This window comes from Ascaphus truei, chromosome 17, assembly GCF_040206685.1.
Source record: "Ascaphus truei isolate aAscTru1 chromosome 17, aAscTru1.hap1, whole genome shotgun sequence".
NCBI lineage: Eukaryota > Metazoa > Chordata > Amphibia > Anura > Ascaphidae > Ascaphus > Ascaphus truei.
Window position 1 is genome coordinate 41,097,727 of NC_134499.1, and position 26,262 is coordinate 41,123,988.

Consider the following 26,262-nt stretch of genomic DNA (forward strand, 5'->3'; position numbering starts at 1 on the left):
TGGGAGGTCATGTGACTGTTTAGAAGTATAAATTTCAAAGTCCTGGGAAGCATAACAGGGCAGCATATATAGCATAGCAACGGAAGAGTTTGCATCTTAAAGTGAGAATCTTTCAGTGAATATGTAGTTAGAAAGTAGTTGGACAGGAGGTGGACTGGAGACTGGATCCTACTGCAAATTCATCTACACACGAATATCACAAAGCAGCAAACAGTGAGCTCATATGACAACACTATTATCCCACGTCTGTTAGCTGGCACAATTCCCCCCCCCCTCTCACCCCCCCAACCTTCATTTACTGCAATCTCTCCCAACATTTCTCTGCACACACTCAACAAAATTTACTCTCCCATTCCCCAAATCCCTTGGCAATCCCTTAACACACCCTATTACTGCTAAATGCAGCACGCTTTTAGTGGCAGGTAAGGGGCACACGTCTGCTGTCTGCTCACTGTACATGCCAACTGGACACACCTCAACTTTATGCAATGTTACCTATCTTTCTGATAATGAACCTGCTATTTACCTCAATTCTGTTCTGTACTGTGGCCTCATGAAAATGTTACTCTCTCTATCCACTCCTCCCTCCAGGCCCACACCCAATTTCCTCATTCACCCTGGACTACTCAAAGTCTTGTACTATCTACTGAATGTTGGTGGAGAACTCTGAAAACCAGCACACCAACCACCGCTCACTCTAATGGCAAATATCGCAGCCTTACAGCCTGCAAACAATTACTCATATTTTTATTTATACTCTCTTTGGCAGGGAATATTGAATGGAAGCCAGACCCCCTCTTTTCAACTCAGTCCCATACCCCTGATAATGGCCCTTTCAAATTCCAAAAATGGGTCTCTGTCACCCATATAAATATCTGAAGCCTGCTGCCTAAACTGGATGAACTAAGGGCACGGTGCCTTTTGCATAAGCCTATACCATCATTCTCACCGAAACAAGGTAGGGTGTTACTTTATATTGGAGATAGCTTACACTTTACTCTGCTGAAGTGCCCTACCCCAACCCCATCCTCTTTTGAATTCCTAGTTAGTAAGATTTGTCTCCCCTTCTCTAAGCCGGATCATATTGCTGGCATCCACCGCCCCCCTAAAGCCCCATTACAATCACTGACTGATATCACTCACTTTCTTGGCACAATTTTCGCTCTGAACGTGAAGAGTGAGCTATTAGTTCTTGGGGATTTCAACCTCAATTGGCTTGACCCTAAAACAACTAAATCCAGACACAACTCCAGTCGTTAAATTTAACCTAACTAATTTCCCAAACCACGTGACCAAACCTAAAATCTGGCAACCATTCCTTGACAGATTGTATTCTATCCTCTTGTCCCAACAGAATCCAATCCTCTGGTATCTCACCTGACATTTTCAGTGACCATACAATAGTGTACTGTGTAAAGGAAAACCAAAACATCCAAATCAAGTCCCAAAGTACTAGTCACTAGAACATTAAGAAACTTTAACCCACAAAAGTTTCTGGCTGATCTTACCAACTGCCTTTGTACAGAATCAACCTGATACCTCATCCCGATTCTGCACTTGATTTCTTAAAACTCTTATACCCATGCTCCGCTCTGCAGAATAAGAATAAGGGGGCCCATATTCTGTGAATTACAACCAACCTTAATGTGCTTTATCATTTTAGGGGTGACTTGTGGAAAAGCTACAAAGTAACTGGCACTACCAAGGATCTTAATAACTATAGATGCCTGCGGAATATGTGCACAAGGCAAACAAGGCATGCAAAAGCCCAATATTACTCTGACAACCTTCGCCAGAATACATCAAATCCAGCTAACTTCTGGATGGTTATCAACAGTATATTCCAGCCTTCTAACCCTTAACAACCATCTAATATAAAAAAGGATGATATTTCTCTGACAAATCCCACTGACATTGCAAACGCATTCAATGAAACCTTTGTGGGGTGTTCTACTTCCCTTCTATCAAAGTGCAACCCAAACTACATTCATGAAGCTTGGAAGCGCAAACAGAAAACATACATAATGTAGTGCAGACTGTATAAAATACATTTAATAGACAGAAAGGTAAAATATACCAAACGAATGGTGTAAGTAGTTATCCAAAGCAAGGGAGAGGGAGGAGAGTTCTCCCCCTTTAAAGCCAGCAACTCCCAAATGGTGTTCACTTCCCTGATGAAGTAACATTATAGTTGCGAAACGTGTTGGACGATATTCTACCCCTGATGAGAATCCTTAGCGAGAAAGATGCGCCAGAAAGTTGGGAAGCATGCAAGTACAGATGGACCCCGAAGGGACTATTGGTGCAGTACCGATAAACCTTAAGATGTACTATTTTTGTGAGTGCAATCTTTTACCTTTTTACCTATTAAACGTATTATATACAGTCTAGACTATGTATGTTTTCTATTTACCCTTCCTTTATTCAGGATACTAAATATATTGACATGTTTGAGATGTCTAAAGAGGGTCTGGCTGACAAAAAGCGAGCACAGACGTCGGGCGAGAGCAGTTCAACAGGCGAGGGAAGTTATAAGACCAAGATAACTGGCTCAAGGGTTTCTTAGTATTTGGGAGCTGTCTACTAGAAACCTGAGCAAAGGTTCAACCTTATGAAATACATGGAGTTGGTGTATATCACACATAACACGTGCGGGGGGCTCAGTGTGGCAGGAAACCACAAGCAATTTAGGCGTAAAATGCAAACAAATTACATTTTAAACTTTGGGTCAAAGATATTGATCTATGGTTGCACTTAGTCACACCTGAAAAGTTAAGGTCCCTTACAAAATGGCCATGTGGGCAGCCAGAAAGCCAACCACAGATTAGGAGCAAAGAAGGAGAATGCGGGGAGATACAATAATAAACAGTGCTGCAAATGCAAACATACAGGCAATCAGTGTGGGGTAAACTGTCCCCATCAGGCGACCAGGCATCCACAATCAGGCTAGGGAAAATCATCCCATACAAGGGCCCCACACCAGTCAGTCATAGCAACCTGAGCCCATGACTCAAAAAGTGACATTTGTTGAAGAGGGTTTTAGGGTTTCTGCACCCCCATACAATGCGAGATAAAGGCTAGACATGTTCTGCATAACGTCAAACCGGCTAGATTTAGAACCGACGCACACATAGTGAGTGAACAGTTAAACATAGACTTAAGATTGGAGCGCGTGGCGGACGCCTTCTTCACACCCCCGCTTCCGAAACTGATCCTTTCCCACTTAGATGTCCCTGAAAAAGAACCAGGTAAATACAGGCACTTCTCCTATACAAAAGGTAGCTCTGTAAATGACGAGGTATCATACAAACGTACGGGTAGGGAGCACTCATGGCAGAAAATGACATAGAATCAGATTTCCGTCTGTTACTCCTAGGCCCAAGCCAGTGGCGTAGCTAGGCATATGCGGGCCCCCGGGCAACATTTTTTCCGGGGCCCCATTATGAGTGAACATATTCTGTAGATTCAGTAGTGCCATCGCCCCACACCCCACCCCCCCAACGTGTTGGCGGCCCTGCGAGCCCCCCCCTCTTTTACACCGCCTCAAATATTTCTCTCCCCCCTCTTACACCCCCTCCCTCACTCCCCCCTTTTTCCTCTCACTCTCCCCCCTCCGCTATCACTCAGTAACCCCCCTCCACACTTAATCATGCTCCCTCAGTCCTCCCCTCCCCCTACAATACAGAACCCCCCCACAATACACACGTTAGAATAACCACCTACACGCACACTACAATAACCCCCACACACACACTACAGTAACCCCCCCCCACACACATTACAATAACCCCCCCACACACACTACAGTAACCCCCCCCACACACACATTACAATAACCCCCCCCACACACACTACAGTAACCCCCCCCCACACACACATTACAATAACACCCCCACACACACACACTACAGTAACCTCCCCCCCAACACACACACACACTACAATAACCACACACTACAATAACCCCCCCCCCACACACTACAATAACCCCCCCCCCCCACACACTACAATAACCCCCCCCCCCCCACACACACACATTACAATAATACTTCCCCGAGGGGTGGGGGGTCTGACTGGGAAGATGAGGAGCGGTGGTTAGGGGGGAGCAGCTGAGGAGCGGAGGGGGGTCTGACCGAGCTGCTGTTGAGGCGTCTGATAATGTAAATATGTGTAAATGGGGGAGTAACTTGGTGTTTTTGCACCCGGGCAAGATTCACAACTGCGCCCCCCCAGCACACTGATAGACACTGAGGCACACACAGCACACTGACAGACACTGAGGCACACACAGCACACCGACAGGCACTGAGGCACACTCAGCACACTGACAGACACTGAGGCACACACAGCACACTGACACTGAGGCACACACAGCACACTGACAGACACAGAGGCACACACAGCACACTGACAGACACTGAGGCACACACAGCACACTGACAGACACACAGCCACTGAAAGACAGTGAGGCCCATGCACAGCACACTGACAGACACTGAGGCACACATAGCACACTGACAGACACTGAGGCACACACAGCACACTGACAGACATAGAGGCACACACAGCACACTGACAGACATAGAGGCACACACAGCACACTGACAGACACTGAGGCTCACACAGCACACTAACAGGCACACAGCACACTGACAGGCACTGAGGTACACACAGCACACTGACAGATGAAAAAAACACAGCATACTGACACACTAAAGCACACTGACACACAAACACACAACAAACTGACACACAAACAACAAACCGACACACACAACAAACTGACAGACTGAAACACACACATCAAATTGACACACACACATACCTTCCCACAGCAGCACAAGGTAACTCTTCCCCCCGTCATGGAGAGCAGGGGCGGGCAGTGCTCTGCAGCTCTCTGCCTCAGTTCCGCCCCCAGACTCTGCTGCCTGCTCTCATCCCCCTCCAGCCTCTGCTGCCTGCTCTCTCTCCCCCTCCAGCCTCGGCTGCCAGCTCCCAATCCAGCTTTGATCAACAACTGAAGCTAAGTCACCGCCAGGAGTGGACCTGCCAGCAAACAGTTGTTAAGGGATCCAGAGGAGGAAGGGGTCCCTGACTTCAGTGGTCAGTCACAGCTGGGCCAAATGTCCCAGCTCTCCACCCCTGTCAGCAGGCCCCCCAAGTGCCTGAGCTATAGCTAAGCCCCTGCCCAATCAGATTCATGGGTTGCAAATTCAAAGAGGCATATTAGATTGACAAATGTCTTCCTATGGCAGGGGTCTCAAACTCTATCCTCAAGGGCCACCAACAGGTCAGGTTTTATGGATATCCCTGCTTCAGCACAGGATTGAGTGACTGATTGAGCCACCTGTGCTGAAGCTGGCCTTAAGGACTGAGTTTGAGACCCCTGCTCTGTGGCATGCACCATATCATGTGCATATTTCGATGCATTCAGCACCTTTTTGGATTGGTGTATAGTCAACAAACAGGAACCAGCACAATAGCACAGTACGTAGACGATGTCCTGCTAGTGGCCCCCCCTGTTCTCTGGTGTGCAAGGGACTACTACTACAAAAACGGAATATTGTCATTTCTGAGCATTGAGATTGACACATTGGCCAAAGAATCACACTTACCCGCAGATAAAGTCAGGAAGCTAAGAGCTATTCTATGTCAGTTCAGGGGGGCTAGGAACGCGACCCTAAACAGATGCAGTCACGGCTGGGTTTCCTGAATTTCACCTTCAGAGTCATTCCCATCGGCACAATCTTTAACCACAGGCTAGAGAAGGCCAAAGCAGGGATAAAAAAGCTCTGACACCGCATCCAAATTACAAAAGAGTCGAGGGCAGAACTACAAGTAAAGGAGGTTTTCCTCAGAAGGTTCAACTGTAAAAGATTGTGGGTAGAATGCTGCCAAACAAACGAGGAACTGATATGGGGGGATATATACCCGAGTTAAACTATTTTTTACATTCATGGCGTACAATAGGAAAACAAGGCTAGTACGAAGACGCGCACAGGCACAATATAATTTGTTATTTCCGTGCGTCAATTTTAAACCCAAAAACTATTTGCAGCACTTAGCATGTAGACTCCTTTGTGTTCATTTATCAAAGTCTCCAAGCTAATATAAAAACAGCATTTACCAAAGAAAAGTAATCCTACTGAACATAATGATATCTTTTCATATTTTTCTATGTGGTGCCGTTTTTTTCACCAGTTTTACCTTCGTTTTGTAGTCAGAAGACATTAATAATTAGCCACATTAATATCATTAGGGAGCTAATGTAAATAACTTAATAGAAATGTTTGGCCAATATTTAAACATTAGACAAGCAATTCTAACCAAGAATTATGGACACCTTTGAACATGAACAGCTTCTAAGAGACCAGGCTAGTTACACACACGCCATGGTCCCTCCTCCTCCTCTGACAAGCCTTTCATTGTAAAAAAAAAAAAAAGGTGATACTTTTTATTGGGCCAACATTAGTTTACAGTGTACAGTACAAGATTTCCAACCTCACAGGGTCCTTCTTCAGGTGTGCAAGTTGTATGGCAAGTCAAAGATTATATTCAATTTGTAGTATGATGGTTTATAATGGGAGTTGGCAAAGGATATGCAATGAGGAACATACTGTATGTTCGTAGTTACAGTATGTATGAAAATTGTCAAGGGTGGAATAAGTCAGGGGTGCAATCCTCAAGCCCCCCTAACAGGTCAGGTTTTCAGGTCATCCCAGCTTTAGCACAGGTGATGCAATAATCAGTCCCTGTGCTGAAGCAGGAACTATTGAGCCACCTGTGCTGAAGCCGGACTGATTAAGCCACCTGTGCTGAGGCAGGAATATCCAGAAAACCTGACCTGTTGGGGGGCTTAAGTACTGGAGTTGAGCACCCCTGGCATAAGGGACAACTGCTATTGTGTTATAAGCAGCAACAACAGTTTTTTTCCAGCAGAGGGTGTATTAACAAAGAAACTGATCCCTTTTCCCTTTTTTATCAGAAAACCTTAAAATACCTTTTGTTCTATTGTAACCTGGGTTATGAACCTGATACCTACTTTGTTTCACACTTACTCTTTTTTGTATTTTTCTTTCCAATTCATGCAGTCTAACTAGCGATTAACATTTATAATGTTAATAAACAGCCAAATATCAAAGGCTAATATTTATCATTTTGTAAAAATGAAGCAACTGAAAAGTTCTGAGTATAGTAATAGTCTCGAGTTGTAGCAGGGAGAGCAGACATCAAGAACAATAGGGTTATTCAAAATGTTTCAAATATACAATTTAATTCACTTGCATATTTTAATTTATTATACAGCACTACAATTTCAGCACATATTTATTAGGAAATTCAATATTGATGTCACAAATAGATGACTTTGGATGTAGTGTAGTAATCATTGTGAAGTCATTCAGTTACAAGTTAAACCAATTCTATGTTGCATTCTTAAGCAATTATGTTAAATACATGTGCGATTAAATCATATACAGTATGAGAAATGCCATTCAAATATATACCACACACATCTGGGAGTCACAGCTAACATGTGTCTGAAAATATCCTACTGGAGGACTATGAAAAGCGTTTCATTTGGTTCAATTTGACATTATTATATTTGTATCTGATATTATGCTACCATGAAATATGCACAATTGCTTTTTGTCAAAATAACTAAAAGTGGCTTGCAAATCCCACCCATTATTCAGTGGTACATATTAGATACTGTGATACAATTAAAAAAGTAAGTTGCTTATTGTAGTAACTTTTACATTTGTGACTAAGTATCCACTTTTTTGACTTCTACCTGATATAATATTCTGATGATAGCCACAAATACCAATTAGCATTGGTTGCACTGGGAATGTATATCCTGTGTGTGTATAGTATGTGTGAGTCTAGGACTAGGTCATTCAAGCTCACTTATCTCCATGTACTCCATAAAGTGTTCTGCTATCCATGTAACCCTGTATTAAGATACAGTGATAGCGAATACAAACGTCACTGAGACATCTACTGTAGCAGAACACTTGGTGCAGGTTGGTGAATGTTTAAATGTCCTTTGGTCTTTAAATAAATCAATCAAGAATAAGTGGAAAGAGGCAACTGGTTTAGACAACAATGGGCTTTTTCATTGAGGGTGCTGTCTGATAGTCTAGCCTTTCTTTAATACATGGTGATAGGATCTATATAGGGCTGGGCAGGTAGGAGCCAGGTCACATCAGCCTATCCCTGGCTCTCATATCCTGTCACTGCCTTCAGGGGTGCAGCAGGGGGGCTGTGATAGAATCCTGTGTGACCATCATGTGTTAATCCTGACCTGGATCTAGGGGGAAGCCATAGAAAAGTATAAAGGGAAAGAAGTCACAAAGCCAGGGAGGCTATACAGAGGGAGGGGCGTTATAGCAGGGCGGTAAACAGATAAACCAGCCCCCATGTAGTTTTGTCCATAATAATGAACAAAACAGGAAAAGCATCCAAACATCAAACTCCAGACCTTCATCACTGATAGGGAGCAAAGGGTGGGAACTAAAAACAAACAAAAAGGGACCCAGCCATGCAGGGGGAAATGAGAAAGTACTAAACATATTGGGCACAGGTAGCAGGTGAGTGTGCAAAGGAAACAGCATCTAAATGCTCCAGTCACCCCTGCAATATCTGGCAACCCTATATACCTGCACATTACACAGGACGTGTCTGACTGCTGGCAAATGAAGAGACTATTTCTTGCCCATTGCCATTCAGAGTGATACGGTATGGGGACTGTATAGAGACTGTATATATGGGACTGGTCCCTGCAGCCAGAGCCATGCTGCACCCCCCTCTGCTCGGGGAACAGGTGAATGCTGCGATCTGTTCTGTTTCTCTTCTTCTGGGACACACTTTATTTTCCTTCCCACCCCAATTCCCCGCCCAAGTTACAGAGAAGACACTGGGACAAGACAGCGCGCAATGAAGCTGAATAATGCTGATGCCCCCGCTGCTGCCGGTCACTTAGCGCTGCTGCCGGTCACTTAGCGCTGCTGCCCAGGCTCTGCCCATACATTCACATCGCTACACTTAACGTGTGACACGCATACAAATACCCAAATAACCCCCTCACCAAGAAGAAGAGGCAGGGTGGGGGGCTGGGAGGGGGAGCTGGACATGGCTTTCCTCCCTTGGGAGTCACAGACACACACTGCCTGATCAGGGTGGCGCAGATCCCACAAAGGGGGTTTGGTTTGCTGTGTTTTGTCTGTAATACCTTGACCTGGAGCTCTTCTGCCTGGGAGGACTAGATAGAAACCCCCCAATCTGCCTGCGAGCCAGGGACGGTCCCCAACACCTGTGTATCTAACCTGAAGACCAGCAAGCGAGGAATATGAACAAGAAGACCAGGCGTTGGATTTTCCATATCTTTCTCAGCCTGGGGATTGTGTATATTAAAATAGGGTAAGTACAGTAGCACAGTGCCTGCTCCCTGCTGCTGCTCCCTGCTGCTGCTCCCTGCTGCTACTGCTCCTAGTCCTGACAGCAATGTGATGGCGCATTCATCCCTTTCTCCTGCACTTTAGGAGAACAGTTGATGGTGTTGTTTTAATAAGGATTTCATTAATTGGGCTGTATACAGGTAATGTGAAAGATACACAGGATCTGAAGGCAGAGTAAGTCAGAAAACAGATTTGGTCATATATATTTATGTCATGTTTATGTTATATATATAATCTCCATATTATAGAGTATATGGCTGTACTAATAGATATGTGCACGTGTTATATATGTCATTCTGATCACATCTGTATATAATGATATTTTGCTGTAGATAGCACTTTGCAGACCCTGTACAATTAATCTAGTTTGGTCACCCTGAGGCACAGCGAATAAAGTGACTTGTACAAAGTTACCAAAAGTGCTGATACTGTGTATCGATACCGGGCTCACCCACTTCAATGCCACTGAGCTACCCTTCAGCATCAGGAGTCAGTGAGTGTGAGTGTGAGTGTGTGTTATATTTTGGTCACATTGGTATATCTGTATATTTTTTGTATGTGTATATATTTTATTATTATTATTTTAATAATAATAATAATAATACATCCACATGATATGAGGGGAATGTACTAGATGATATATATCATCACTTTTCCCCTCAGTGAGCACCTTGCACAGCAGATCAGTCAAGGTCTTTCCCCATTATATTAAAACAAACAGCAGGTTCCATGGTGTGACCACTATGCTGCTTTCTCTGTTAATCAATGACATAAATGCATGGGCTGAATGAAAGCTTCTGAGACCAAGTTCCCAGATCGATAAGGAAAACCTATACTTCTCTGCACAGACCCATAACCCCACAGAAGCTCCCACTGCTTTATTTCTAGAACAAACCCCAAAACGCTTTTACAAACCAGTGGCTTACACAGCAGGGTTTCACTGACATTAGCTATGAATGGGTTTAGTGATGAGATACTTGATTTCCTAATGTGCAGTGGAAGGCATTGCAGTATTGTAAGGGTTAGGACTGAGGAGGATACATATCTATGAAGGGAACTTGGACTATATTCTGAGGTATTTTCATCCTGCCTTTCACCATCATTTGCATGACTCTGACCTATCTGAGCAGTTTCCTTACAAAGTGCACATATTATAGTACAGTGTGGAAAGGTGATGCATGGCTGTCAGTCTGACATGGTGGGAACTTTCCCTGCTCAGGATCTGTCACAGCAAGAAACCTGCTGCTATACATCCACACGTTTAAATCAGTTTTGCAGCTAAAAGACCCCAAAGTCTTTTGACTACAAAACAGAGGTATCACTATGTGTTTCTGTGTTGTGTTCATTGTACTGTTACTTTTTGCTTTCTGGAGACTTTGAAAAATCAACGCCTCCTGTGTATTAAGGAACATACATTATTCCTTGCTATGATAGAGGGATGCTAGGTATTAAAGAAGGGCTGGGCAACTCTAGTCCTCAAGGGCCACCAGCAGGTCAGGTTTTCAGGATAGCCCTGCTTCAGCACAGATGGCTCAGCCAATGACAGAGCCACCTGTGCTGAAGCAGGAATATTCTGAAAACCTGACCTGTTGGTGGCGATTGAGGACCGAAGTTGCCCCCCAGTGTATTAAAGTATTTCAGCAGCAAAATTAAATCAATAAACAGCACAATATCTACTGTTTATGTATAATTTTTTCATTAAGAGAGAAGCTTATAATAAGCAATGTGATTCTTTACATGAATCTGATGCTGTTTTTGTCCCAGCTTTGCAGCTGAGAGCCCTTGTTCATCATTCCTTTAGATATATGTACATACTGCGGTTCCCAAATATCTTGGTTTGTACTGTGAATTGTCCTGTTGGAGGTCCCTGTGCCCTGAGCAGCCTCTCAGAGGCTGCACCCTTGTGATGGACGCTCTTTCATTTATGAGTCAGGAAGTTTGGTCACGATTTGGCATGAGCCCACGAGCTCTTTATCTGTGGTATAATTATAGCAAAAAAGAAAGAGTGATAGGGAAAAGGCGAGGTTCAGATGCCCACGAAATTGACACAATCTTTCCTTTCAACGTCATTTGTCTATTATTATGAGGTACATGTGGGAGGGCAAAAGATTTCATTACAAACTGCTACTGCTACTGAAAAGTTGCTTCTGTATTTGCTGGACAAATATACAACATTGTAGGGGTAATAGTCATATAGTGACGAATAGGTGTATACCCATTTGACCCCTTCACTGATGGAAGCCAAGCATTGCATGACGCAGTGAAAGGGTTAAAAGAAAACCCACAGGGGCACTATAAAATAAACTGCACCCTAGTTTATCAATGATCAGGAATCCCAATTGGAGTTTCTGGGGCAATTGTACTACACTAGTTTGCCCCCAGATTTGCCGCTGGGAGAGTTTAGTATATAGCGGATTATTTATCTCCAAAACGTGGACGAATAAACTCAACCACATTTAGGAATTCCTATTGAAACCAATTTTCTTGTTTGACAAAATCCAGGGCTGTGTTTTGCACCAGGTTAGCCCTGATTTGGCAGCCGGTAGATGTTGATAACCCCTAAAAGGGACTACAGCAGTGGTGGGCAACTTCAGTCCTCAAGGGCCACCAACAGGTCAGGTTTTCAGGATATCCCTGCTTCAGCACAGAAAGTGCAGTCGAAAACTGAGCCACCTGTACGGAAGCAGGGATATCCTGAAAACCTGACCTGTTGGTGGCACTTGAGGACTGGAGTTGCCCACCGCTGGTCTATAGGCCTGTGTACTAAGCGCTGCCAACGTTTCTTTCTTTTTGCCCAATATTAGTGCCTGGAAATGTTATTTTAATTTGCGCTTGTGTGTGCTATTGATATTTACTGACACTAGTTCTAAATACAAAAATACACGTAATTTTCTTTTCATTTAAATTGTATCAATCGGGTATTCAACATGATGTGACGCAGCAAAAATATTTTCAAACTAATGATGCGTTATATGTAGGAAGCGTCCCTACGTGTGACGCACCTATTATGAAGGTTAGTATTACTTTTATAGCTTTTTGACACACAAAAAAATATAAAATATAATTTTAGTACTGTAGGCTCCAATGTTTCAAGGGAAAGTGCCGTTCTGGGGCTAAAATAATGCACCATATGTATCATAGAGAAAAAAAACATTGAAATCAATAGGATTTTTTTCTTTGATACATTTGGGGCACTGCACTCCGATCGTATCAAAATGTTCGTTTTAAAAAGAAGTACAAACCTTTATAAACTGGGCGTCCTACGTGGGAAGGTCGTTACGTGACTTCATGTATATGACGCATTGTTGGCTTTTTAAATCGAGTTTGACGTAGGTTCCACTATGTCTTTGTCGCCCAGATACGGTTTATAAGTAAATACCGTTTACATCTCTACGTCGTGCGCGTCCTATTCACTTGCACCAACACCCCTCACCAAAACCATGTTTGATGCTGCTGGCGCACAATTGGATAAGAAAGGTTAGCACATACACGCTCACAAGCGCGATATAACCGGGGTTATTTACCAACCGTCTCCCAGGTGCAAAACTGCGGCAAAGTCTGCGCAAAAGAATTGCACCAGATTCAGCAAAGTAGAAACTCCCGTTACTTTCCCTGGGATTCCTTTTCCTTGAATATCGCTGTTCTTTGCACTGGTTTTCCCCCGAATTTCGCAGCCGGAAGTTTAGCAAATTGACCCCAGTGTGTGATTTCTGTGCGTAAAGTGAACGCCCCTAAATGTTGCTTTCCTTTATAGTAGCAGGGGGTCATTCACCAGACTCTCCCGCTGCAAAAAATGCTGTAAACGTTTTTGAGACTGTATTTTATAAAGATGCTGATCTGCGAAACAGGAAGATGGACGGATTTTATTTTGAAGCGATTCCTTTTTATTTAAAGAAGTTGAATAATACGTTTGTTAATATACAATATAGTAGTAGTGTCCTGACTGTGGAAAGAAAGTAGTGGTACTGTACTTGGTACCTGCTAGTGTACAGGGGTGGGCAAATCCAGTCCTCAAGGGCCACCAACAGGTCAGGTTTTCAGGATATCCCTCTTTCAGCGCAGGTGGTTGAGTCAGTGACTGAGCCACTTCATTGAGCCACCTGTGCTGAAGCAGGGATATCCTGAAAACCTGATCTGTTGGTGGCCCTTGAGGACTGGAGTTGCCCATCCCTGCGCTACAACCCCTACACCTTAACCACTGAGCACACTTGTTAATATACTCCGGGACTGGTTACAGTTTAAAATATGTGATTAGTTTCTCCTTGGGACGGGCAGTTCTCTGTACTGATTTCTCTTTTCTCCCTCTTTATCTTTGTCTCTTATAATAGAGGATTTTCTTCCGTGGTGGCTCTAGGGGCCAGTATAATCTGTAACAAGATTCCAGGTTTGGCTCCTAGACAGAGGGCTATCTGTCAAAGCAGACCTGATGCTATCATTGTGATCGGAGAAGGCGCTCAGATGGGAGTGAACGAGTGTCAGTTTCAGTTCAGACATGGACGGTGGAACTGCTCCGCCCTGGGAGAAAGAACAGTGTTTGGAAAAGAGCTGAAAGTGGGTATGTTACCAATGATTTGATCCTGCAAGGTTACGGCCTGAAACCCCTTATAATGATGGATTCCAGTATTGAACAATAAGGGTGTTATCTGCTAATGCAGGAGTGGCCAACTCGAGCCCTCAAGGGTCACCAACTGGTCAGGTTTAAGGATATTCCTGCTTCAGCACAGGTCATTGACTGAGCCACTGATTGAGGCACCTGTGCTGAAGCAGGGATATCCTTAAAACCTGACCTGTTGGTGGCCCTTGAAGACTGGAGTTGGCCACCCCTGTACTAAAGTCTCCCAGATGCAAAACCAGTGCAGAAGAATTGCACAAGTTCAGCTATCAAACATTCTGGGCTACAAATTTATCACGGAAAATCATTTAAATCAATGACATATTATTCTGTGATAATTCCTATGTGTTATTATTTTCAAGATGGGTGAATTTTTGGCCCAATTCCAATTTAACACGAAAATACCAACATTTAACATTATTAAATACCCACAAAATCACTGGAGTCTAAAAAAACAAAACAAATAACTGCTGCTAATGTTTTTTGTTAACTGTCATTTATTTTCTTCTTTTGTTTCTAGAATATTTTTAAGAGTGCAAAAAAATAAATAAATAAAAAATCCCAAAATGAATAATTCAAGAGTTTAAAAAATATGTGGGCAACCTTCTCCTCCATGAAAAAAAAAGCAAATATACAGTACTATCTCAGCAAATTTGATCAATTTCAGTAACTTTTTGACCTTGAAATTGTTGGTTCATTTTCAAACTTTCAAAAGAATTAAAAAAAACACAAATCTGAAAGATTTGCTAGTTTTTTTAAAATATTCTTTTGAACATGTAGAATATTAACCCACGAGGCTAATTTCAACTCATTCGAACATCTCTAGTTAAATATGCACGGCTTTTAATTGTATTTTCTTATATACGTCCAGTTTTGCACGAGTTTTGCAGCCAGGAGCCATTGATGAATGAATCCCATAATGTTATAAAACATATACTTTTTAAATTATAGAGGACTTGAATGGGCCGCTTTGCAAGTCTAGAAAACCTTTCTGTTTGTACAGTGTATTTGTCTAATACAAAAGATATAAAAGTCTGTAATGTATCAAGGAAAACATATCCTACTGATTCCAACGGGACTTTTATATTTCATGCATACAGTATAATATCTTGTGCTCCAGAATTGCACCCCATTAACCTTGATAAATGCTGTAGGGGCTGATGCATGAAAGGGCTGCAAAAGAGGAGCCAAATAACCACCCCAAATTTATCAGGGCAAAAACTCCACTGGGATTATTTTTGTTAATTAATGTGGTGCAGTTTTTGCACCAGATTTTTCCCACATGTGCACCTGGGAGACTTTGGTAGATTGTAATGTATTGTATGTCTTTATTTATATAGCGCCATTAATGTACATAGCGCTTCACAGTAGTAATACATGTGGTAATCAAATAAATAACAGATAATATAAATAAGAGATCATGGGAATAAGTGCTTCAGACATAAAAGTAACATTAAGGAAGAGGAGTCCCTGCCCCGAGGAGCTTACAGTCTAATTGTTAGGTGGGAAGAACGTACAGAGACAGTAGGAGGGAGTTCTGGTAAGTGCGTCTGCAGGGGGCCAGGCTTTATGTATCATGTGTTCAGAATATCCACAGTGCTATTCATATGCTTCTTTAAGCAAGTGTGTCTTAAGGTGGGTCTTAAAGGTGGATAGAGAGGATGCAAGTCGGGTATTGAGGGGCAGGGCATTCCAGAGGTGTGGGGCAGTCAGTGAAAAAGGTTTAAGGCGGGAGAGGGCTTTAGATACAAAGGGGGTAGAAAGAAGACATCCTTGAGCAGAACGCAAGAGTCGAGATGGTGCATAGCGAGAAATTAGGGCTGAGATGTAAGGAGGGGCAGAAGAGTGTAGAGCTTTAAAAGTGAGGAGAAAAATGGAGTGTGAGATACGGGATTTGATCGGAAGCCAGGAGAGGGATTTCATGAGGGGAGATGCTGAGACAGATCTAGAAAAGAGTAGAGTGATTCTGGCAGCAGCATTTAGGATAGATTGTAGGTGAGGCAGGTGAGAGGCAGGAAGGCCGGACAGCAGGAGGTTACAGTAATCAAGACGGGAGAGAATGAGGGCCTGAGTCAGAGTTTTAGCATTCGAGCAACAGAGGAAAGGGCGTATCTTTGTTATATTTCGGAGGAAAAAGTGACAAGTTTTAGAAATGTTTTGAATGTGAGGGGCGAATGTGAGAGAGGAGTCGAGTGTGACCCCTAGGCAGCGTGCTTGGGCTGATCGTAGTTCCAACAGTAATGTGGAAGGAGGTAGTAGGGCCAGGTTTGGGAGGAAGTATGAGGAGCTCTGATTTAGCCATGTTGAGTTTAAGGTGGCGGAGTGCCATCCAGGAGGATATAGCAGAGAGACATTCAGAAACTTTGGTTTGTACAGCAGGTGTAAGGTCGGGTGTTGAAAAGTATATTTGTGTGTCGTCAGCATAGAGGTGATATTTAAACCCAAAAGATGTTATTAGGTCACCTAGAGAGAGTGTGTATAGAGAAAAGAGAAGAGGTCCCAGGACAGAGCCCTGGGGTACCCCCACAGAGAGATCAATAGAGGAGGAGGAGGTGTTAGCAGAAGAGACACTGAAAGTACGATGGGAGAGGTAGGATGAGATCCAGGATAGAGCTGTGTTCCGAATACCAAGAGTATGCAGAATATGAAGGCGAAGAGGGTGGTCCACGGTGTCAAATGCTGCAGAGAGGTCGAGTAATATGAGCAGAGTGTAATGACCTCTGTCTTTGGCAGCATGGAGGTCATCAGTTATTTTAGTGAGGGCTGTTTCCGTGGAGTGAGCAGTGCGGAAGCCAGATTGTAGAGGGTCTAGGAGAGAATAGGTGTTGAGAAAATGGAGCAAGCGAGAGAATACAAGACGTTCAAGGAGTTTAGAGGCAAAAGGCAGGAGGGAGACAGGTCGATAGTTAGAAAGACAGGTAGGGTCAAGCTTGCTGTTTTTGAGTAATGGTATGACTGTTGCATGTTTGAAGGAGGATTTTAAAAGTTCCAGAGCAGAGGGAGGAGTTAAAAATGTGTGTGAGCGTAGGGATTATAGTAGGAGCAAGAGGTTTTAGAAGATGGGAGGGAATGGGATCAAGAGGGCAAGTGGTAGAGGGAGAAGAGGCAATCAACAGCGACACATCCTCCTCTGAGACAGTGGAAAAAGAGTCAAGGAAGGCAGGAGGAGAGTTAGGAAGAGGTGTAGGATGGGAGGAAGAAACAGATGGGATGTTCTGACGTTTGGATTCCACCTTTTCCTTAAAATAGTCAGCAAAGTCCTGAGCGGAGATGGAGGAAGGAGAGGCAGCTGAGGGTGGTTTGAGTAGAGTATCAAAGACAGAGAACAGTCGGCGTGGGTTAGACTTGTGCATGTTGATTAGTGCAGAAAAGTAGGCTTGTTTAGCTTGCGAGAGGGCAGAGTTGAAACAGGATAGCATAAATTTGTAGTGAAGGAAGTCTGCGAGAGTGTGAGACTTCCTCCAGAGGCGTTCAGAGGAACGAGTGGAGGAACGCAGCATGTGCGTGTGGGAATTTAGCCAGGGTCTAGAGTTAGAAGGGCGAGGGCGGCAGAGAGAAAGCGGGGCATGTAGATCAAGAGACGAGGACAAGACAGAGTTGTAGTTCCTGACCAGGTTGTCAGGGTCTGTAGCAGAGCTTAGAGAGGAGAGGGAGGAGCTTAAAGTGGACTCAAAGTCAGGTAGGTGAATAGAGCGCAGGTTTCTGCAGAAGCGGGGGGTAGATGGAGGTGGAGAAGGGGAGAAGCGAGATAGAGAGAATGAGATGAGATGATGGTCAGAGAGAGGAAAAGGGGAAATGGAGAAATCGGAGAGAGAGAAGTTTTTAGTGAAAACCAGGTCTAAGTAGTGGCCATCCTTGTGGGTGCTGGCTGCAGTCCACTGTTGAAGGCCAAAAGAAGAGGTTAGAGAGAGAAAGCGGGAAGCCCAAGGGAGAGAGGGGTCATCAATGTGGCAATTGAAGTCCCCAAGGAGAATAACAGGGGAGTCTGAGGAGAGAAAGAAAGAGAGCCAGGATTCAAAGTGAGAGAGAAAGGCAGAAAGGGGATGAGTAGAGGTAGGTGGGCGATAGATGACTGCCACATGGACAGGGAGAGGAGAGAAGATCTGGACAGTGTGAGCCTCAAAGGAGGGAAAAGCAAGAGATGGAGGAATAGGAAGGGTTCAGTAACGGCAGAGGGGGGAGAGCAGGAGCCCCACGCCTCCACCCCTGCCATCAGTGCGCGGAGTGTGGGAGAAGGAAAGGCCACCATTGGAGAGGGCAGCTTCCAGCGCAGAGTCAGACTGAGTGAGCCAGGTCTCAGTTATAGCAAATAGGAGCAGAGAGTGACAGAGAAAAAAGTCATGTACAGAGAGGAACTTGTTAGAAAGGGAGCGAGCATTCCAAAGGGCACAGGAGAAAGGGAGAGAGGAGGGAGGGTGGCAGGGGATGCAGAAGGAATAGAGGTTGCAATTGGCAGGCGAGGACGAGTGCATGTAGGAATAAGGCAGGGACCAGGATTGGGAGAGATATCCCCCGAAGCAAGGAGGAGAAGCATGGATAGAGAGGATGTGTGAGGATGATTTGTAGGGGTGTTTTTTAGTGCAGGGGATATAGCTGTGCAGTGTCAGAGGACGCAGGTAAGAAAGGAGTTCATGTGAACTGAGAAGTGGGGAAGGAAGGAGAGATGGAGATATATGAATAGAGTTTGAGACATACTGAGGCTGGTAGAAAGAAGTGCATCATTTGAGAAGAAGTGAAGTCACAGCAAATATAAATGGTAAAGGCAGCATCACAGCAGTAATGATGCAGTCTGGTATAGATGATTTCCTCCTTTCCAGCGTAGTTCAAATGCAGGAATCAGGGCCAGATGGGGGTGTCCACTTCTTCCTCACTTCTTTTGAACTTCATTTTAAACTTGAGTTGTTCAGTAGTCCTGCCACTTATAATGGGCCACTTATAATGGGCCACTTATAATGGGCCACTTATAATGGGCTGCAGCCTCTATATCCATATCGCTTTTAATGGGTGATGGACGGGGAGCAGCAAATGGTGATGGCCGGGGAGCAGTGGACTCGGGAGGGAGGGGGAGAGCGGACTCGGGAGGGAGGGGGAGAGCGGACTCGGGAGGGAGGCGGAGAGCGGACTCGGGAGGGAGGCGGAGAGCGGACTCGGGAGGGAGGCGGAGAGCGGACTCGGGAGGGAGGGGGAGAGCAGACTCGGGAGGGAGGGGGAGAGCGGACTCGGGAGGGAGGCGGAGGGGGAGAGCAGACTCGGGAGGGAGGGGGAGAGCGGACTTGGGAGGGAGGGGGAGAGCGGACTCGGGAGGGAGGGGGAGAGCGGAAAGCCGCCGCGGGCCGCGTGTTGTGCAGGCTTAGACCAAACAGCCATTTTTAAACATGTCTCTTTAATTATTTAGCTTATTAGTAGTAGAGTCTATAGAGGGCCTGATTGACACACGATTGCCCTTTATTCACATGAATGAGAGAGGAAGCCGGCTGTGGTTTATACGCCTTCTTGTTTCGCTTTAACATTTAGAGTGAAGTCTAATTTTCACGTATGTCCTGGGCAATAAGTGACATAACGTAGCTGGAAAGTGTTATTGCTAACATGATTGCTATGGCTAACATAAGCCTGGAACGCATTTATCCAGGACCATGATTTGAGGGACACAGGTCTTATGGGGGCACACGTGTAAGCATGTCACATAGGTTATTATCTCGATACTCCTCACCTGTATGTGTGAGCGCACTGCAAATAAGGCAGTCATATGTGTTTGAATGTTCAAGGATGTATCTTAAGTGACATGTTTTCATGAGATTGATATATAGTGTCCTGTGCTGTCACTTACCAGGTCTCTTGGAATCCCCCGAGCCCACAGGGCCAGGTGGTCCCACAACCTCTGAGAGGGAGAAGACTGAGCTGACCCGCTCCTCCATCCGGGTCACGTGCAGGGGTCAGGTCGGCCTTCTCCTATTCTCTTGGCCTTACTGTCCACCCATTGTTTTTTCAGCATCTCATTGGTAAAGACAGTTCAGTATTTCCCAGAGCATTAATGTACTGCAGAATGTGTGCCCAAATACGCGGCTTTTCTGCAGTCGTGGGGGGGCGCAAGATTTTCTAATGGGGTGGGACGGCGGTTCAGAGGCCCCACACCCTTCCCCAAGGCATTTAAATTACGCCTTTTTTTATGTTTGGTACGTTACCAGCAGCACCCGCTCCAATCTTTTGGATTATATTGTGTGTCCTGATATATATATCCCTCCCCCAACTACCACTGATCTCTAATCCCCCACCCCTGCTATATGTGTGTATATATATATCAGGACACACAATATAATCCAAAAGATTGGAGCGGGTGCTGCTGGTAACGTACCAAACTGTACTATATAGAAGGGTTAAAAAAGGCGGCACACCAAATGGTGCAATAAATGTGTATTTTTTAGCTCAACGTTACAGCATCCCAATGGAGCCTTTTGACGACTCTTCTATCTATCTATCTATCTATCTATCTATCTATCTATCTATCTATCTATCTATCTATCTATCTATCTATCTATCTATCTATCTATCTATCTATCTATCTATCAAACAAAAAACAAAATAGTTTTGCTAAGGCTGTGTATGTATGTATGTATGTATATATATATATATAAGTTATGGTAGGTAAAAAAGTGACAAAAACCCTCTACAGCAAAGCATATAGCAAATGGAAATATTACTGTATGCTCATCTGCATGTCTTGGACAGGTCTGCAACCCCGCCTTTCCCCATTATCACCCAGCATAGAGTGCTTCCACTGCAGCAAGGGATTCTGGGAAATGACATGCAAATGAGCACACAGTGCTACCTTTTGCTTCAAAACCATTCAACATGGTTGCCCTATAGGCTTAAGCTTGCTGCATGGTATCTTCATATCTATCTATGAAGATATCTTCTGGGATGCTAAAGAATATTTTGCTCTCATTCATTTCATTTTAATAGAGATGAACAGTAAGTCCACTTCTCTAGTTTAGGAAAGAAAGCTTTTATAGCGATCCGATCGCGCATCCTTCTCTTACCGTGCACCTCACGCCACCAGTCTAAGTTCTTTCAAGACGTCAGTTGTCTCACATTTTAATCTGGTCTGTGACTGTTACATACGCCTATAACATATATTATCTGTAACTGTCCATGCAATGTCTTTAAATATAATATATAACCTCTGTTCACTGAATGTAACCATGTATTGTCATAACTCTGTGCCCAGGGCATAGTTGAAAATGAAAGGTAGCTCTCAATGTATTACTTCCTGGTAAAACAATTTTATAAATAAATAAGAAATATTGGAGAGGCCTGTGTGTCAAATTCACAGGAAAGGCAATATTATAGATTCATGATACGGTCACTTCTTAACTGTATATTGAACAACATATAAAAAATCAGGCGTTGAGCATATACTGTATACAGGCATACCCCGCATTAAAGTACGCAATGGGACCAGAGCATGTATGTAAAGCGAAAATGTACTTAAAGTGAAGCACTACCTTTTTCCCACTTATTGATGCATGTACTGTACTGCAATCGTCCTATACGTGCATAACTGATGTAAATAACGCATGTGTAACAGGCTCTATAGTCTCCCCGCTTGCGCACAGTTTCGGTACAGGTAGGGAGTCGGTATTGCTGTTCAGGACGTGCTGACAGGCGCATGCGTGAGCTGACATTTGCCTATTGGGCGATATGTACTTACTTGCGAGTGTACTTAAAGTGAGTGTCCTTAAACCGGGGTATGCCTGTACAGTATATACTCCGCTCTCCACTGTGATAATTATATGCATACGTCAGTCATGTATGACAGACTGAATTTCCAGGATTTAATAGTATGAGTTTTGTAGTAGTATTCCTTTAAAAATAGGTCATTGTTAAAACGGATTACATAAATTGTGGGAGCTATTGAACAATAGTTTTGAACAAATACAAAACTCACTAATGTGCTGGTTTGAACTTCGGGAGAAAAATTGCACATGTTAAATTCATATCTTTTTTATTTCATGTGTTCTAAATTACTGTCATTTTCAAAAAGGCATAGAGACACATCAGTAATTTAAAACCAGGGTTTTGTGCTCAAAAACGTATACTGTATGTTTTATTTTTTAGTTCACATTTATAACATGCTAATGAGAGATATTTTTCATTCAGCTATGCATGAGCATATTTGTGTCCAGGGGATATAGTTTGGTGGTTTAGGGACAATAAGTTTTTTTTTTGCAGCTCTTTGTTTGAAATCATTCACAGTTGAATAGCATGTTATACCTTTCCTTGCAAAGAGCATGTATTTCTTCCACGAGAGCAGGTTACTGTACTAAAGACAATCTCTGAATAAGTCAGTAGGGACACAATCCGGAAGCCCTAACTTTAATACCTGTGCCAGGTGATGTACAACACAAAACAGTCTCACACCCTTTTCTGGAATTGTTTCACAATTTTGTAGGAATCTTATGAAATATTTTGCCATTTCCATAATCTTAAATACAATAACTATATACTGATAATTATACAATATATATCATGCTAATTTTCTGGAGATATTTAAGAGGACATACAGGAAGATTCACAACGGTGAGATACAGGTTATCCCCCTACAATCCCACATTAGGGCCGTTCTATACAGCATGCGGCCGTGCGTTCCTATGCGAACGCGCGTGCACGTGCCGCATGCTTTCCGTGTATATAGAGCCAGGAGCGGCAGGTAAGTGTATATGCGTGTATATGCGTGTATGTGTGTAAGGGGAGTGTAAGTAAGATTTTTTAAATTAAAAAAAAAGTTTAATAATTTTTTTTTGTGTGCAATTATTTACCCCCCCCCCACACACATCCATACAAACACGCATACACGCATACACGCATACACGCATAAACGCACACATACACACATACACACCAATACATACATTTGAGCGCAGGCAGCGGCGCGAAAAGATGAATTTCTTCATCTTCGCCACTGTCTGTCGGCTCCCCTCTCCCTGCCGTGCGCGCGCGCGGCATTTCTATAGAAAGGCTGACTAATGTCAGCCAACTAGAAATCTGCGCGCGCTCGCACTGCGTAGCACGCGCCCGGCACTATAGAACGCGCCCTAGCTGCCATTCGAATCCATGGCAGATAACGTGAGATCACAGTGTAACAACCTGTATCGCAAACACGACGTAAGAGAATCCTTCCGAGGAGGGAAGGAGATGTGAGAATGGGATGGCAAAGTCCAAACATTGGAGAGAGCTTTGATATACCAAGGCTACATTAGACATGACAAGAAAGACAATGTGTACACACTGTAACTTCGCCATCTAAAGACAATTAGCAAAGTTCCAATACATTAGGGAATTCCTTCAAAAATGGATTACAAATCCTACGGATTACAAGTCCACATACTCAATCTCTAGTATAGATTCAATAGTAGAGTCGCCAAACTGATTACTATGAAATTAATGCTAACTAGATACTGTATGTACCTAATATCATTGTTAAATAGAACTGTCTCTGATGCCTTTTAGAGACATCAGTAGTTGTATAGTCCACAAAACCAAAATTAAAATGATGTCGCTCAAACTGTTTTGTAGTCAACAGTTGATCTAAGGCAGGGTGCTCATTTCCAGTCCTCAAGAGCCCCCAACAGGTCAGGTTTTCAGAATATCCCTGATTCAGCAAAGGTGGCTCAATCAGTCCCTGCTTCCGCACAGGTAGCTCACTCAGTGGCTCAGCCTTCGACTGAGCCACCCATTGAGCTACCTGTGTTGAAGCAGGGATTTCCTTAAAACCTGACCTGTTTGGGGGTCTGGAGGACTGGAGTTGGTTATTTAGCTTTGTGTACAATAACATGTGACTTGTCCATCCATCAGGCATAAAAGCAGAAATGGGAGTTCAGTTTTGGGTGGATATTGAACCATTCTGCCATAAGTTAGATGGCATACTAACTGAGCCCTATATGAGAACTCCACACAATGACTAGTTTTGTTGAGTATAACTAATATATCATCAATGTTTGAACACTCTGCATAGTAACAATATCACAGCATGCTTTTATGTTCTAAGGCTGAAGATATTCATGCAGATATTTAAGGCAGGGTAATCCTGGCACTCAGTACATGTTTTGCTGCCAGCTTTTGGCTAAGGGAGGGGTTCTCCACCCCAGTCCTCAAGACCCCCCAATAGGCCAGGCTTTCAGGATATCCCTGCTTCAGCACAGGTGGCGCAATCAGTGACTCAATCAGTGGCTCAGCCTTTGACCTGTTGGTGGCCCTTGAGGACTGGAGTTGAGCAGGCACCCAGGGAAGACAATGCAGGGAATTCCTCAAATATTTATTGCAGTTTTGCACGGAGGCAAAAATACCGACAGATTTGTGAAAGAAAATATTCTATAGATCAAAAAGGAGCGTGCCGTGGGCTTAATCGTGTCTTTCTCTCACTAAATCTGCCCTGCTCATATATCCATATTGAGACAGGAGTAAGAGTTATCCTGGCAGGGACCGGGAGACGGTGTGTACTGTACAGGAGGTGCAGACATGTCCCTGCTTTCCAAATAAGGATTGCATAACATGAAATAATGTGTGGAATGCACGTGGCGATCACACTGGAAAGATACATATTTGTGTACATGGGGATTACTTTAACACTGGGGTTTGTGTACATATGGATTACTTTAACACTGGGGTTTGTGTACATGTGGATTACTTTAACACTGGGGTTTGTGTACATGTGGATTACTTTAACACTGGGGTTTGTGTACATGTGGATTACTTTAACACTGGGGTTTGTGTACATGTGGATTACTTTAACACTGGGGTTTGTGTACATGTGGATTACTTTAACACTGGGGTTTGTGTACATGTGGATTACTTTAACACTGGGGTTTGTGTACATGTGGATTACTTTAACACTGGGGTTTGTGTACATGTGGATTACTTTAACACTGGGGTTTGTGTACATGGGGATTACTTTAACACTGGGGTTTGTGTACATGTGGATTACTTTAACACTGGGGTTTGTGTACATGGGGATTACTTTAACACTGGGGTTTGTGTACACGTGGATTACTTTAACACTGGGGTTTGTGTACATGTGGATTACTTTAACACTGGGGTTTGCTTTACATAGAAGTGGCTAGTCCATCCTGCACGGGGCAGTGTCCAAACCGTGTCCCTGTTGTATATAGTCACCATACTGTGAAAGGTTAAATGTCCATATGTACTTTGGTTTTTAAGAAATCATAGTGACTACTTTAGTTTATATAACCCCAAATGATTGTAATATAAAAACCAAATAGATCTCTGGGAGTATCAACCGGTCTTTGATTGCATTGTGGAGCGCAAAAATAAAGACATGATTATTTTAGTGTTACATGCTACGTTGGTTAAGAGAAACACTTTTGAAAAGCCTCTTGCACTTAGATAATGGGCCATATTGACTGAGAAGTGCTACGCAATAAGACAATTTAAGTCAGGCCTGCACAACTCCAGTCCTCGAGGGCCGCAAACAGGTCAGGTTTTCAGGATATCCCTACTTCAGCACAGCTGGCTCAATTAGTGGCTCAGTCATTGACTGATATTTACAATTTCTTTCTTTCTTGAGCCACTAATTGAGCCAGCTGTGCTGAAGTAGGGATATCCTGAAAACCTGGCCTGTTTGCAGCCCTCGGGGACTGCAGTTGTGCAGGCCTGATTTAAGTGATTAGGTCTATATTCGCGAAGCCGTGCTGGAAGGTGCCATTTTGGGTAGCACTGGTTTGTAAATTTAGCCCAATGAGTTGATCTAAATACGTTTTTGCTGTATACGCATCGGATGAGCGGCACATAACCCAAAGTAGATACTTGAATAGTATTTCCTGTGTATTGCACCTTACATATAGCCTCTTCTTTTACAGGCAGTAGAGAAGCGGCCTTCACGTACGCCATCATTGCTGCCGGAGTAGCCCATGCAATCACTGCCGCTTGTACTCAGGGGAACATGAGCGACTGTGGTTGTGATAAAGAAAAACAGGGACAATTCCACAAGGAAGAAGGCTGGAAATGGGGCGGCTGCTCTGCTGATATCCGATACGGAATAGGGTTTTCCAAAGTGTTTGTGGATGCCAGGGAGATTAAGCAGAACGCAAGGACACTTATGAATTTGCACAACAACGAAGCTGGACGCAAGGTATGGATTTCCGCCTGACCACTTCATGGCGTCCCGGGGGTTTAGGT

General features: G+C 43.8%; 1 protein-coding gene across 1 annotated transcript in view; it reads left to right on the top strand.

Moving 5' to 3' along the window:
* Positions 1–8,357: 8,357 nt before the first annotated feature.
* LOC142468388 (protein Wnt-7a-like) overlaps positions 8,358–26,262 on the top strand; it is a 36,961-nt gene continuing 19,056 nt past the window's right edge. Inside the window, 3 exon segments of the mRNA XM_075574931.1 lie at positions 8,358–9,420; positions 13,787–14,013; positions 25,944–26,215. Of these exon segments, the coding sequence (XP_075431046.1) occupies positions 9,350–9,420; positions 13,787–14,013; positions 25,944–26,215 (570 nt within the window). The 5' untranslated portion in view covers positions 8,358–9,349.